The sequence below is a fragment of the Tuber melanosporum genome (assembly GCF_000151645.1).
Source record: "Tuber melanosporum whole genome shotgun sequence assembly, scaffold_168, strain Mel28".
Lineage (NCBI taxonomy): Eukaryota > Fungi > Ascomycota > Pezizomycetes > Pezizales > Tuberaceae > Tuber > Tuber melanosporum.
In genome coordinates, this window is record NW_003298828.1 from 122,980 (window position 1) to 138,047 (window position 15,068).

General features: G+C 47.5%; 5 protein-coding genes; 4 read left to right on the top strand and 1 right to left on the bottom strand.

Annotated features, from left to right (window-relative positions):
* Window positions 1–94: 94 nt before the first annotated feature.
* On the top strand, window positions 95–3,720 carry GSTUM_00003356001 (uncharacterized protein). XM_002836954.2 has 10 exons: window positions 95–287; window positions 346–590; window positions 611–629; window positions 655–674; window positions 862–1,024; window positions 1,082–1,387; window positions 1,451–1,882; window positions 1,941–2,439; window positions 2,506–3,152; window positions 3,215–3,720. The coding sequence occupies exons 1-10, from the start codon at window positions 212–214 to the stop codon at window positions 3,445–3,447; spliced, it is 2,640 nt and encodes an 879-aa protein (XP_002837000.1). The 5' UTR covers window positions 95–211; the 3' UTR covers window positions 3,448–3,720.
* A 161-nt stretch (window positions 3,721–3,881) lies between these two features.
* On the bottom strand, window positions 3,882–5,682 carry GSTUM_00003357001 (uncharacterized protein). XM_002836955.2 has 3 exons: window positions 5,267–5,682; window positions 4,460–5,031; window positions 3,882–4,403 (listed from the first exon to the last, which is right to left on the bottom strand). The coding sequence occupies exons 1-3, from the start codon at window positions 5,397–5,399 to the stop codon at window positions 4,248–4,250; spliced, it is 861 nt and encodes a 286-aa protein (XP_002837001.1). The 5' UTR covers window positions 5,400–5,682; the 3' UTR covers window positions 3,882–4,247.
* Window positions 5,683–7,538: 1,856 nt separating this feature from the next.
* GSTUM_00003358001 (uncharacterized protein) lies at window positions 7,539–10,163 on the top strand. XM_002836956.2 has 7 exons: window positions 7,539–7,677; window positions 7,742–7,798; window positions 7,874–7,998; window positions 8,056–8,319; window positions 8,374–9,176; window positions 9,278–9,304; window positions 9,331–10,163. The coding sequence occupies exons 1-7, from the start codon at window positions 7,597–7,599 to the stop codon at window positions 10,023–10,025; spliced, it is 2,052 nt and encodes a 683-aa protein (XP_002837002.1). The 5' UTR covers window positions 7,539–7,596; the 3' UTR covers window positions 10,026–10,163.
* Window positions 10,164–11,168: 1,005 nt separating this feature from the next.
* On the top strand, window positions 11,169–12,329 carry GSTUM_00003359001 (uncharacterized protein). XM_002836957.2 has 3 exons: window positions 11,169–11,307; window positions 11,406–11,804; window positions 11,890–12,329. Exons 1-3 carry the CDS (start codon window positions 11,270–11,272, stop codon window positions 11,921–11,923), a joined length of 471 nt encoding a protein of 156 aa, XP_002837003.1. The 5' UTR covers window positions 11,169–11,269; the 3' UTR covers window positions 11,924–12,329.
* A 1,042-nt stretch (window positions 12,330–13,371) lies between these two features.
* On the top strand, window positions 13,372–14,997 carry GSTUM_00003360001 (uncharacterized protein). XM_002836958.2 has 3 exons: window positions 13,372–13,638; window positions 13,934–13,955; window positions 14,012–14,997. Exons 1-3 carry the CDS (start codon window positions 13,576–13,578, stop codon window positions 14,809–14,811), a joined length of 885 nt encoding a protein of 294 aa, XP_002837004.1. The 5' UTR covers window positions 13,372–13,575; the 3' UTR covers window positions 14,812–14,997.
* The last annotated feature ends 71 nt before the right edge of the window (window positions 14,998–15,068 follow it).

Genomic DNA, 15,068 nt, shown 5'->3' on the forward strand with positions numbered 1-15,068 from the left:
ACGTGCCTGATTATTCGGCCGGGTAATATTCTGTCTATAGAGACAACTTTCCTCTACACAAAGTCGGGTCCACAATTCCACAGGGCAGCTAATTCGAAAGGGGGGGAATTCATCCAGGACGACAGCTACGACTTTACGGCCGACAAAACTGACGAAACACACATTTCTATTACTACCTCTCCCGCTCCTCCAGCTCCACAGTTCTTCCACCATGAGGTACTCAAAAAAGGATGAAGATGCTGACCAGGCAATCTTTAAAGTTGACCGCACCTCTGTCTTCCAAGAAGGTATTCTTTGCGATCAGTATGTACAGGTGTTATTAAGCTAATACCACTGGTACCTAAGCTCGGCTCTTCAATACATCCCCAATTTCTCCTCGGCGTTGTCGCATTCTCTTAACAAAGATTACATATCTCCTACATACCGGAGAGCGCTTCCCTACATCTGAAGCTACATCCCTCTTTTTTGGCATTACGAAGCTCTTCCAACACCGCGATGCAGCGCTCCGACAGATGGTTTATCTGGTTATCAAGGAGCTTGCAGATACAGCAGAAGATGTTATCATGGTTACATCTTCGGTCATGAAGGATGTTGCCGGTTCAGGGGGGAGGGGTGCGGGAGAGCAGGAGGTTTATAGGGCCAATGCTATCCGAGCATTGTGTAGGATTATCGACGTAAGTTTTTACCACCTTTTTACCCAGAGCACTGGCATGTCAAGAGATGCACGGACCTTGGCAACTCTATCTTCCATCCCTCCTAGAGTAGTGGCAATATTCCAATCTCCCCAGATGTGATTTTTTTTCTTCGGAAGACAAATGCTGCTGTTGGTTTCATCTGTACAATAGCTAACCCTACATGCAGGGCACAACTGTCCAAGCCATTGAACGACTCCTAAAAACTGCCATTGTGGATAAGACGCCTTCTGTATCATCCGCGGCACTTGTATCGTCCTATCACCTACTCCCAACTGCACGCGATGTTGTCCGAAGGTGGGCAAACGAAACTCAAGAAGCTGTTCTTTCAGGTTCCAAATCACCTGCCTTCTCGTTAGGATTTGGATCATCCTCTTCAACGCCCCAAGGATCTGGAATGACCCAATACCATGCGATAGGTCTCTTGTACCAAATGCGTGCTCACGACCGAATGGCTTTGGTCAAAATGGTACAGCAATTTTCTTCGGGCAATGTTAAGAACCCTGCTGCGGTTATTATGTTGGTGCGGCTGGCCGCCAAGCTTGCTGATGAAGACCCTGGGCTACGGCAACCAATGCATACATTGCTAGATGGCTGGCTAAGGCATAAGGCCGAAATGGTCAATTTTGAGGCAGCAAAGGCTATTTGTGAACTAAGGGACGTGACAGATGCTGAAGTTGCACCGGCTATACACGGTGAGATAACGAATTACTTTTCCTCCTATCATTGAGTCCAACACTAATGATTTTCAAAATTAGCCTTGCAACTTTACTTGACCTCACGTAGTGCGGTTGCTAAATTTAATGCCATTGTGATTTTGCATAACTTGGCATATCTCAGGCCCGCAGCAGTTAACGTTTGCAACATTGACATAGAAACATTAATATTCAATATTAACCGTTTGATTGCAACGTTTGTTATCACTACTCTGCTCAAGACAGCGAAGGAAGGCTCCATGGACAGGTTGATGGGGAAGACTAGTGCCATCATGGCTGATATCACAGACGAGTTCAAAATCACAATTGTAGAAGCTATCCGTACTTTATGTTTAAAGTTCCCGAGCAAACAGGCTGGCATGCTAAGCTTCCTTAGCGGTATCTTGAGGGATGAGGGCGGTTACGAATTCAAGAGAGCCGTGGTAGAAAGCATGTTTGACTTGATCAAGTTCGTCCCTGAGAGTAGGGAAGAAGGTTAGTAGTGCAAATCCCTCCCCCCCAACGCCCTCAACGCCGCTTACAATATCGATAGCTCTCGCCCATCTTTGCGAATTCATTGAAGATTGTGAATTCACCAAACTTTCTGTTCGCATTCTTCATCTCCTTGGCACTGAGGGACCAAAAACATCCCAGCCTACCAAGTACATCCGCTACATATATAACCGGGTTGTTCTTGAAAACGCTGTTGTTCGCGCAGCAGCTGTCACAGCCTTGGCCAAATTTGGCGTCGCAAGCAAAGAAGGGAAAGTCGACACTGAAGTCAAGAAGAGTGTTGTTGTGCTTTTGACACGATGTCTTGATGATCCCGATGATGAGGTCAGAGATAGGGCTGCTCTGAATCTGAGACTTATCCAGGAGGAGGAGGGCGAGGTCGCTGAGAAATTCATCAAGAACGAGTCAACCTTTTCCCTGCCAATTTTCGAGCATCAGTTGGTTATGTATGTCACAGGTGATCAGTCAACATTCGGCACGCCGTTTGATATTTCCAGTATCCCAATTGTTACTCGTGCGGAGGCAGACGCAGAGGATCGGTCCCTCAAACTCCGTTCCACCACTATGCCAACTCTCAGGGCACCGACCACCCTGGGTGTACCCAGGCCTTCGGCTGCTCCGTCGGCATCAGAAGCGGCCACATCTGCCGCCGCTGCTGCTCAACAACACGCCCAGCAGTTGGCTACTGTTCCTGAATTGAAACCTTACGGACCACTCCTAAAGTCTAGCCGCGAAGTGGAGTTGACAGAGGCAGAGACCGAATATGTGGTTACTGCGATCAAACACATTTTTAAAGACCACCTTGTACTCCAATTCAACGTCAAGAATACCCTCATGGATATCATCCTGGAGGATGTGTCAATGGTTGCTACCCCCGCGGATCCTGAGGACGAGGAGCAAGCGCTTGGCTTGGAGGAAGACTTCATCATTCCTGTGCCCAAGTTGGCAACTGAGGAAGTCGGAACAATCTACGTCTCTTTCAAGCGAACCGGCGATGAGTCCAATTACGCTATTACAACCTTCGCCAATGTCCTCAAATTCACACTCAAAGAAATCGATCCTAGCACTGGTGAACCAGAAGATCAAGGCTTTGAGGATGAATACCAAGTGGAGGACTTGGAGCTTACCGGTGGCGATTATGTTGTTCCATCATTTGTAGGAAGCTTTGGGAACGTTTGGGAGCAAGTTGGCGCTGCAGGCTGTGAGGTCACAGAAACCTTCTCTCTCGGAACTGGCGTCAAGAGCATTCAAGGTATGCTTTCCATCCAACAACCCTCGCCTTTCTCCCCGAGAAATACTAACAAACATCAACAGAGGCTTGTGAAGCACTTTCCCAATCGCTTTCGCTCCAGCCATTAGAGGGCTCAGATGTAGTTGCGAATACGGCTACACATAACCTCAAGCTATTCGGCAAGACTATCTCCGGCGGGAGAGTAGTCGCCCAAGTCAAGATGGCGTACAGCAGCAAAACCGGTGTTGCGTTAAAGATTACCGCGAGAGCAGAGGAGGAAGGCGTAGCGGAGATGATTGTCGGTAGCGTTGCCTGAGGGGTTGCTGAATGGAAGACAAAAATGGAAGAAATAAAATGGGGTGTGGGGATGCAGAAATTTGATGGTTCCTCATATAGTTGTCGTGATAGCATCATCTTGCGTTTCAACGTATGATAGATAATTCTTTCTGAGTTTTCACCAAGTTTATAAAATGGGTTCTCTTATTTTGCGACGCGGGACTCGTTACTACGTATTTGTAAAATATAGGTTTTGATTTGATAGAGACCGGTTCGATGACAATTAATGTGATGGGTTCACATAATATCACTCGCCCTTTGCACCAGCACAGTAAGAAAGCTACACTTTTTCTAGCACTCCCAGCAGCTGTTTCATTTGCAACGAAGAATATGGCACACAGGTGGGTGCCTATTTGCACAGCGAGGTGGGACGGGGGATAGTGCGGTACATGTACTAGCAGTACGGCATTTTCGGGGAAGATCATGACGTTAATACTACTATAGCCTTTCAAAGGAGATAGAGGGAAAAAAGAAAGAAACAAAGAAAAGAAAAGAAAAGAAAAGAAAAGAAAGAAACATAAGAAAAAACAACGAAAATCCGAACTTTCGGAATAACAATATTGTGGAATTATTTTCCCATTTTTTTACAATAATTCAAAAACAACTACACTCCATGTTTATAACAAAACGCCCCCCATAGGGGTGGGGGGAGGGCACACTCCCGTACTGCTGTCGCCTCCTGCCCCCGTTAGCCATTTTAGTCGTGCAGCTGTAGAGATGGCCGTCTACCCAACAATGAACCATATATATATAAGGAAATAGCTGGCCAGGTTAATGGATTCAACCATCTTCGACAGTCGGCTTAGGAGGTGTGACGGTGGAAGTGGGCGCCGAAGATGATTGGGTAGAAGACGGAGCGGCCGACTTCTCGTTGGTGATTTCGGTGTCCTTGTCTTCAATCGCCGCCTTCTTCCCGCCTTTTTTAGACTTCTTAACCTGCGCAACGGTTAGCCACAGGCCCGATAACTAAATAACCCGCCAACGGGCCCTACCTTATGCCATGCCCAAAGAGGTCTGAAGCTATCAAAGAAACCAACATCCTCGAACAAATTCGGGTACAGCCAAATACCAGGCGACAACACAACAGTAGTGACCAAGAATAAAATGAGCCTGAAGATGCTCATCAATATGAAAAGCCCGATGAGCCCTAGCATGCCCATGGACAGATACCAGACCCCCAATCTAAGCATCGGCGGCCAAAGCGGGAACATGACGACGAGCAATAGAACGACGATAACGCCGATTGCCATGATGGTCTGCTTCCAGGTGCGCGGCTCATAGAACCACGTGTAGTATAGCTCGTCGCGCATCTCTTGTTGTTGCTCGATCTTGACGGTCCAGAGCCCCTTAATCCGCTTCGCGGGCTTGCCGTGCGAGTGGCCATGGCCGTGGCCGTCGTCGGCTGCCGGGTCGATCTTGCTAACGCGCAGGGCTAGGAGGTTGCGTGGGAGGAGGGAGAATACATGAACGGCTGAGTTGTGGTCCACCACCGGGGGCAGAAGGGCGTTCTTCTTTCGAGCCTTTGTGTAGGCTTCTGACATCAGGGCTCGGAGGGCCCGCTTGACTATGGCATCACGTCGTTATGATCGTTAGTCATTTTCTCAACATAATATATCAAACTGCATGCAACGTGGTCCCAGCCCTCACGAGAATTCACCCTTCACGAGATTCCCCGTACTAATAACCACTCACCAGATGGAGAACGTATCCAATCTTGCGAAGGGAGCAACCTCGTGAGTGCAGTTACATTATCCCGGAAGAGGAAGGGTTGCAAGATGGAGGCGGGGAGGTGGGATTACCTTTGAACAAATCCTTCCTCTGTCCTTGCAAGATACAAGTCCTGCATTTAAGATCTTGCGAACGAAGGAACTCGGCCACCGCCAGCGCTTCCGGAGTAGCTGTTGGCGGAGACTGAGCTACAGGAGCTGACATTCCTTTTTTCCTCTTTTTCTTTATGTCTTTGTGAAGCAGTGTATTTATGTATCGATGTAGCAGGGGGAGGGTGGACGTCGTTGCTGCAGGGAGGTTTGTCGCGATGAGAATGGAAGAGAGGGCAAGAATTGTGAACGTTCCGGAGTGCACGCTCCGGTCGTGGGACGCAGGAAGTGAGGACACCTCTCGATAATTTAGTTGTGGCGGCTAGTGGCGGTCACAGGTTGGCGACGCCACAAGTTCAGGGGGAGTTTTTGGAGAACCGGTGCTGGGGACAGGTTCCTGATGGGTGGGGCACATTGAGGTGAGTGTCTCGAGATCATGTTACTGGTATCATACCGGCATCATGGGTATCACACTCGTATAATATGCAGACTACAGGAGTCCTAAAAATCAATGCCCGCGCAATTATCTTCTTCGCAGGAGCACAATACGAGTAGTCTACGAGTACTCGTACTGGAGAACACCTCAAAGCTTTTCTTGGCGCTTTCTCTTCGGGGTGTCGGGAGTCGTGGCTTTAAATCTCACCTTCGTCAAGCCAACACTTCGTCGGTCAAGACCAATAACCTGAAATGAGGAACCGAAGAGATGTGAAGACTCGTAGGAACAGAGAGTTGTGGAAAGGTAGAAGAAGTTAGTTGGGAAAGCAATGATTTTCGTATGCATTCTTTTGTGCCTATGACCACAGTTTTCATACCAATGGGAGGTATCTATATTCTCGAGCACTGTACTCGGTACTGTACAGTGCGTTACAGTGATCCGAGTACCTGCCAATCTCCTGCGTTCAACATGCTTCCGTCACATTGAAGCAATATCTTCAAGAAAGCATAAGGCAGGGAGGAATCCCTTCAACCTTTCAATTCAACGACCAACCATCAAACACCAGCCATTATATCGCTTAATACTAAAGCAATATCGGCTTTCAGCAAAATGCCTCGGTTCGTTCGGGTAGCCATGTTTCGCTCCCTTAAGATCTGCTCGAAGATCTAATGCTACAGAGCTTTTACTAGCACGCCCGACGAAGTGCCTAAGTCGGAGTCCTGGGAAAAGCCACCCAACGGGGCCTGTGTACCCAATGCGTCACACGAGTCCCATATCTTCCGTCTTGAGGACAATTTTGTGAGGGTCACTCGTGTAAGAAATGAACTCAATCTTAGGAGGCTGTCTTTAGCATTGTCAATTTAGGGATATTAAGGGGAATATCGGGAGACTCAAAGGCAGTCTGAAAACTCTGAAGTGGCAGATTGGGGTTGTACTAGCGGTTGTGAAGGGGGGGGGGGCACAGTGAGTAATTCAGTACTTCTTGATTACTTAGTCTACTCGCAGTTGGCGATTGCTAGTGTATCTTTATAGCTGCTCGGATCCCCCGTTAAGGAGAAATTGTTAAAAAGTCCGGACCAAGCAGCACTTCCACAGCAGCTAGGCCAGTCGGAGGAGCCAGTCAGAGAGAGGCTCGTGTGGATGCATTCAAGGAGGTGAAAGGCACAGGTACTAAAAGGCCTGGGGGTGTGTGGATATGGATGAGAGCGGATGGATTTTTCTTTGTGCTTTCTTTATAGAGAGAATATTTCCAACCCCTAGAACCAGTATCATAATCCGCGTTCATATTTTTTTTCTTCTCCTCTTCTCTCTTTCTTTTCCTTTCCGCAGCGCATTACAGTGCCAGAATCACCACCTCTTCCTAGAATGATTTGGCCGAGCTTCTCTTTTCTCTTTTCCATGGAGGTATTTTTATTCGAGTGTGTACTGGTATCCGCTCAGGATGTCGGTATCATAGGTCCCGGTACATATATGTGATGTATTTTTAATACCCGACGACACATGTATAGCACTATACCGTCACAAGTACGATACTAAGTTGCATCTTTTACCACGCAAGTTTATCTTATGGTGGTTTAATCAATACTATATCAGTGACATCAACTCGAATATAGAGCACGATACAAGTATACGGTAGATCAATATATGACTTTCTGAGCGCTGTTGGGAGAAGCTCTTCCCAATAGTGCTTTCGGAGGTTGAATATAGTGGGAATACGAGGCATAGACTACTTGTATTCCACAGTTTCTCACTCGAATCCAACTTTTAGTGCATGTGAAAACTTCCTCTTGGCAGTGACTCCAACCCCACCATCCATCCACGACACCACCAACGCTCCCACTACCTTGACAGTTATCGCCGGAAAAACTCAAGCTTTATGAGTAGCCGCAAAGATAAAAAGCCCCCCGGGGGGAAGAAGCAAGCAGAGGAACAGCGAGAGAATATTCTGCAAGCTGTCGTATGTTGAGCCTTCTCGCTGCTTGTCTCGTTGCTAGGAGTTACTAACTCAGTAAACCGGTTAGGTGCTCGCAGATTCCTTTCAAAAACGGTTTCGGCCGTTTACACTTGAGACTCCTAGGGTAGGATGTTCTGCCCTGACATTTTGTCTGCGGGTAGTGGGCCAAATTTTTGATTTTCGTCCGGGTTTATAATAGTGCCTTCTCCCCTTAGCAAATACGCCTCTGATCGAGTATACCCTTGAGTTTCTTGCTCTTTCCGGGGTCCAAGACGTTTTTATATTCGCCTCTAGCCATGCCGAGAAGGTTGAGGAGTACATCCGGTTTGTTTGCTCCTACTTTTCGCTGTCTACCTGCCTGCCTCGCTGATTGTTGTTCAGTTCCTCGAGATGGGCAAAGAAATCGTCACCCTTCAAGAATTGTCGAATCATTCTGTCACCGGCCAGTGCTTCAGTCGGTGACGCCATGCGTGAGCTCGACTCCAAGCAGCTAATTACTACGGACTTTTTGATGGTGCATGGGGATTTCATAAGTAACCTACCACTTGGGGATATCCTAGATATTCATCGAAAGCGTAGAACTGCGGATAAGAACGCCATCATGACTATGGTTTTGAAGGAGGACAGCAGTGGGCTCCGGGCAAAGTAATCTTCCAACTTCAATTTTTGAGGAAGAGGAAGGATGCTGATCCGAAGCAGGGCGAAGAGTGAGAGAGGTGTATTTTTGGTTGATCCTGCTTCGAACCGGTGTGTCCACTATGACGAGATTGCCCCGCACGGAAGAGGTGGCGCGCTTGTACCCCGTGAATTATTCAAAGACCATTCCGAACTTCAGATAAGGAACGACCTGGTTGATTGCTATCTGGATATCTGCTCCCCCGACGTGCCTGCTCTATTCACCGAGAACTTCGATTATCAACACATCCGTCTGCATTTCCTCCACGGCATTCTAACTGACTACGATCTCTATGGCAAGACCATCCATACCCACATCATGAAGGGCTATTACTTAGCTCGTGTGAGGAGCCTTAGGGCATATGACGAGGTTAGTGGGGATCTGATGGAGCAATTGGCATACCCGGTGGTCCCGGACACCAATTTCCTCGACGACCAAGGCTATGACTCGGCGATGGGAGGTCGCTATATAGATGAGGGCGCATTCCTGGAGCAATCGGTTACTATCAGGCCATTGACTATTATTGGGACAAATACCAGTGTTGGTGAAGGAAGCGTTGTGGGAACCAGCACCATTGGCAGAAATTGTGAAATTGGGTCAGGCGTGGTTGTTGATGGGTCTTACGTCTGGGATGGTGTGGCCATCGGGGACGGATGTAGGATATATAGCTCAATCATCGCTAATGGAGTGAAGCTGGGAAAAGACTGCATTGTTGAGAGAGGGGCTTTAATCTCCTATAACGTACATATCCCGGATGGCACTACCGTTAAAGCCGGAAGCAGGATCAGTACCTACAAGAGAAAATCTGATATAGATTCTGATTCTGGTGATGAAGGGGACGATTTGTTAGGCGGGCACGAATATGAGGAGGAGGAGTCTGAGGAGGAGGAGGAGGTTATAATATCTGGGATGGATAGCTTGGGTAAGCTACGCCCCTGTCAATATTTTCGGTGAGTTTTTGTGCTGACCGCAGATCGCAGGCTTCCAGGATGAAGATCTTGTCGATGGCTCAGAATCCTCGATATCCACCATTTCTGACGACGATGAGGATTCCGATGGTGAGCTTACCCCTGGAGACAAGAAGCTTAGGAAGCGCTCAGATTCAGTAACAACAGCAACATCGGAGGATAACGCTGAGGCGGATGCATGGCATAAGGAAGCAGCTGTATCTCTGCTCACAGCCATGCAAGGAGACCACCCTGTTGAAGTGGCTTCGTTGGAACTCAATGGTCTCAGGATGACATCGAACGCATCTTGGCACCAGGTCCGCAGAGCCGCAGTCTCTGCTCTACATACCCGTATAGAAGAGGTCGTCGCCACCCGGTCGAAGAGCCTGTCGGAGGTTACCAATGAGGTCTTTACCCGCTGGGAGCTCCTCGTAAAGCGTATGATCTTTGACCAGGAAGATCAATCGGATTTCCTATTACTAGTGCAAAAGGACTGCATTGAGAGGAAGAATGGGGGTAGCCTTCTCCTGAATGTTGCACAAAGGGCCTTTGAGCTGGATATAGTAGAAGAGGAAGCTATCAATACCTGGTGGGAGGACGAGAGGAGCTCCACCGACGCAGGCGGAATGAGTAAGGTTAGACAAGCTACTAAGGCGTTCGTCAAATGGCTTGCCGAAGCAGAGGAGGAATCCTCAGAAGAGGAAGAGGATGATGATGATGATGAGTAGGGTGACCTGCTATGCGTCTGGGGTTATTTATACATAAACGATAGATACCGTAGTTTGTGGGTGTCCTGTCGGTTTCGGATTGGGAGTTTATTAGGGGAATTCCCCCACTGTACAATATAGTAAATTTCTTTTAGCTTCGATTAAACTTAAACAAGGAAATTCAACGGGTTTGATATGATATATCAATAATATGAGAGGAGATGGTAAATATTTTCATAATTATAAAATACTAAGTGTATTTTAATTCTACTAGAATTAAAGTACATTAATTGAAGTTGTTTCTTGATTTCTTGCAAATTATTTTGAACAATAGAGGAATCATATTTTTCTTTAATATTTTTACCATAGCTATAGTTTAGAGAAGTTGAAATTGTTAGTTGAATGTAAGATTTATTAGCTTATGATATCAATAGACCTAATATATAAAGTATTTATTCTCATATAACTACTTTTTGTTGTAGATTTCATTATGTTTGTAGTAGGGGATTTGTAAAATGTAAATAGTTAGCTTGTGTCTGTAGATAGCATATTTACTACTAATAACTATAATAGAAACTCTTCAATACAACTAACTAGCATCCCCTCGATCCATGCTCGAGCGGGTTGTGAATGTTGAAAGTCTGAGGGAGGAGATATGGATAGTCGCACAAGCAAAATCCTGTTGTGATGGCAAATACTGCAGGGGTACATGTCATCACGGGATATCAGATCATCAGATCGTCTGACGAGATGGAGCTGATTGCGCACATCTGATTAGACTGCTCAGTACATATTAGGAAATTATTATAGGTGAAGTTAACCTAATACAACTGTAGAATAATGATATATTATGCAGAAAGTAGGATCAGATTAGATCCATGGAGGTGATTAGATCCATAGACAATAAGATCGAATTTTTGAGCTAGGATGTTCCAGTATACATAATGACTTGTGCCCTAACTTGGATGTTACTCGAGCAGACTCCGGTATCATGGGGAAGTCGGGGAGAACAAAGCCCTTGAGCCTCGTGAAGCAAAAAGTCTTGGACAGTGGCTGTCGTTATTACCAGATTAGGCTTAGTCAAAGAAGCCCTGCAGTAAAGTTTCTGTCAAATTCATCCCCCAATTTTCCCTCCGCCTATTTGCTCATCTCACCGCTCTCACTGCAACCAATCACCCCCTAACCGCCAACACCCCTTCAACACTCGTTCTCTCACAAAAAAGCCACTCAGCAAACAAGTTTTCAGCACCCACTCTTTCATCATAATGTCTGACTACGGAGGGGGCGACGATGGAGAGAACGAGTAACCACCCCTCAAGATTTCCGATACATTCTACCCATTGCGCTTGGTCCCCTTCCCCTCAACACAAAGGCTAACTCCAAACACAACAAAAACAACAGCTTCGCTCAAGACGCCTACGAAAATGACTACGAAGAGAATGACTTTGATGCCGACCCACAGGACATCATCTCGGACAACGGCGATGAGAACGGTGTGACCAACGGGAATCACGACTACGTAGCCTCCGGTGACCCGGCCGCGGCGGCGGCAGCAGCTTCTAGCGCGGCGCGCGGTGGAAAAGATCCAAAGCGTATTCCCGACGACAAGCGTACCACCACTCCATACCTGACCAAGTATGAACGCGCTAGGGTGCTTGGGACCCGGGCGCTGCAGATCAGTATGAATGCGCCGGTACTTGTGGATACCGGTGGTGAGACGGACCCGCTGCTGATCGCTCTCAAGGAGCTACAGGAGAAGAAGATTCCACTGGTTGTTAGGAGATACTTGCCGGATGGATAGTAAGTTTTTTTTTCTTTCCCCCTTTTTTTCGCCCTTCTTTAGAGAGACTCGGGTGGTATTGGTTGGTGCTGACTGGTGGTGCAGTTATGAGGATTGGACTTGTGATGAGTTGCTCTAAATTCCCGGCTATGGTGGATGTGGTAGTGATACCTTGATTGGATGGATGTGGGTGTGGGTATGATAGTTGTCATGAAGCCTTCGTCCTTTCCCCAACCACCAAATAAAAAAAATAAAAAAAATAAAAATTCTCATTCACTGCTCGTGGGAGCAGGAAACTAGGGATCGGAGTTACAAAGGCAGGGTCTAGTTTTTAGTTTGTTTTGTTTCCTTCACAAGTTTTAATATTTTATCCGTTTGACATCAATATTCTCCGGTTTGCGATTTGTTCTTTGACAATCGAATACCGGTAACCTTCTACATTAGATGGGATAGCACCAAAAAAAAAAAAAACTCTCCCTGACTTGCATTTGCTCCCTATTGTATATTAGCCACAACTGAATTGAGCCTTTTTTTAATTTTTGTTACTCTTCAAGTTTCTTCTAGCTGGTATATTGGCATTATGAAGCTGTGCAAGGTTAATTGTGGATTCCCAGCTTCACCGTGCCCGGACCCGTCCTCTGAGCTAGTCTCTGGCAAAGCTTGTAGTCTAAACTCTAGAACACGAAACAAGCCAAAATCCATCGACTAGCTAGGCAAACTTACCGTCCCTCCATGAACCCACCATACAACATCAAAACCCACCATCATAGACACAACTCCCACATCTCCCTTCGTATAAAATCTGACAAGAGCGAGAGACATCGCCAAACCCGAGCGCCCCGTAGTCATTTTTCAAGTCCCGTAGCATACCCGGCGCGGTTACTGTACTCGTACCTTACTGTATCCGGGCCCATGTAGCCAGGTCGAATTATGATATATTCATAACCTACCTGCCAGTCAACACCCAGGCAATTCCGCCTCCACCAAGTTTCTTTCCACACAGCAAACCGTGACCGCGATTACAGTAGTTTTGGATTTATAGGTGGTCAGTTTCCAGCGCTGTTGGGGAGTCCCCCCCTCCCCTCCTCCTCCTCCGCGAGACTAAGGAGGGCGTTGGTCGGTCGGCCGGCGGTTTGACTGTGAGTCGTCCCGCGTCCTGGACCCTCCGGCGAAGTTCACAGTAATTGGGGTTTGTTGGACTGGTAAGGTTTTTGTGAAGTACGAGTACGGGTACTCTAGGTTTGGGTGGGGAGAAGGTTATAAAATTATGTTTGCGAGTGAGTAGGATACGGTACTGTGATTTGTGTGATTGAGTGATTTGTATGTATAATATGTATGATATGTATGATACTGCGCTTCATGCTGTTTCTGTTTCCCCTCGAGTCAATTATATAAGGTATTGTATTATCATACAGTATTACACCCCTCCAGGCTCTAACCAGTGATAAGCTGCTGTGGGGGACTGGACCCTGCAATCACAACTCCTCACTCGCAACAGATTGTTATCATAATATTATTATTATAAAAATTAATAACTTAAGCCTCAATATTAGGTTCTATAGTATTGCTAAACTATCGCAGCCGCCACGGCTCGCTCCAAACCCGATCTATCGGGGAGATTAATGCACCCTGTGCTATCATACCCACCGTGGCCTACCCGTTGCCATTTTTCCTTCTTCCCTTCTTCCCCTTCCCTCCAAACCCACGTTTTCAGCTCCCCGTTACTGGACAGTACCATAATATCAACTCCACGATAAACACACCACGATTGAAAAAAAAGAAACAAAAACAATGCCACCACAAAAACTCAGCGGAAAGCCAGAAGAATTGGCAGCGTTTATCGATAAGTTTGATGTTTGAAACCCCCCCCCCTTGTTTTCCCCTTCTCCAATCCACACCAGTGCCCGTAAAAAAAAAACTTGAATAATTGGAACGGACGGATGGTGTGTCATGTAGCTTACTGGTAGTCCAAAATTCCCTTCTCTGGAAGAAGGTGGGGGAGGTAGGACACACAGACCCCCCCCCCAACCTTGCCGAGAAGCGGAAAGCCCAACGGCCGTATGGCACACCGTCCAATTATTCAGGTTTTTTTTTTGGGGGGGGCGGGGATTCAGTTTGGGCTATAACTAACTAACTGGCTCTTTTCCAGATCTTCCTCTTCGACTGCGACGGTAAATTCCTCCCCACCTGCTCCCATATCACACTTACTCTAACAACCTATTCTCAGGCGTCCTCTGGCAAGGCGCAAGCCTCCTCCCCCGCACGGCCGAAACCATCGCTCACCTCCGCAGCCTGGGCAAGCAACTCCTCTTCGTGACCAACAACTCCACAAAGTCTCGCACAACTTACCAGGCCAAGCTCCAAGGTCTCGGCATCCCCTGCGGCATCAACGAGATATTCTGCAGCGCTTACTCCTCGGCCATCTACATATCCCGCGTGCTGCGGCTGCAGCGGGACAAGAGGGTCTACGTGATCGGCGAATCCGGCATCAAGGAGGAGTTGGCCACGGAGGGGGTCGCCTACATCAGTGACGATGGCGGCGATATCACGCCCGAGGACTACGACTCGTTCGGTCCCGATGAGGACGTCGGTGTCGTCCTGTGCGGCCTTGATCACGCTATTTCGTATAGGAAGTTGGCGCGGGCATACCAGTACCTCCGTAATCCCGGGACTGTCTTTCTGGCCACCAATATAGATTCAACGTTTCCAACGCATGGGAAATTGTTCCCCGGCGCTGGTGCTATGTCTGCGCCTTTGACCTACATGACTGGACGCACGCCCGTGTCGCTGGGGAAGCCATCGCAGGCCATGATGGACGCGATCGAAGGGGTGCTCGAGTTTGATAGGAAGAGGGCTTGCATGGTCGGGGATCGCCTGGATACAGATATTCGCTTCGGCATCGAGGGCGGCTTGGGCGGGACCTTGGCCGTTTTGACGGGCGTTTCTACTGAGGAGGAGATCCTCGAGGAGGGGGCCACCGTCGTGCCCGATGCCTATCTTGATAGGCTTTGTGATATACTGGGGTGATTGCTTTTTCTTCTTTCTTTTTTTTCCTGGCTTTTTTAAATTACCTTACTCTCTGGAGAGGTTGCTTCCGTGCATCCTAGATTGCCTGATTGGACGGACATATCAAATAAATGAGCCCAACTTAGCGTAGATATGGTCGAATAGTCTACCGAGTTATAGAAAAATAAAAATTTGTAGCAAGAAAAAGGAACGGTGGAAGAAGAAAAAAAAAAGCCCTCCCCAGAAAGCACTCTACAGTACGCTTTAGCTCCATTATT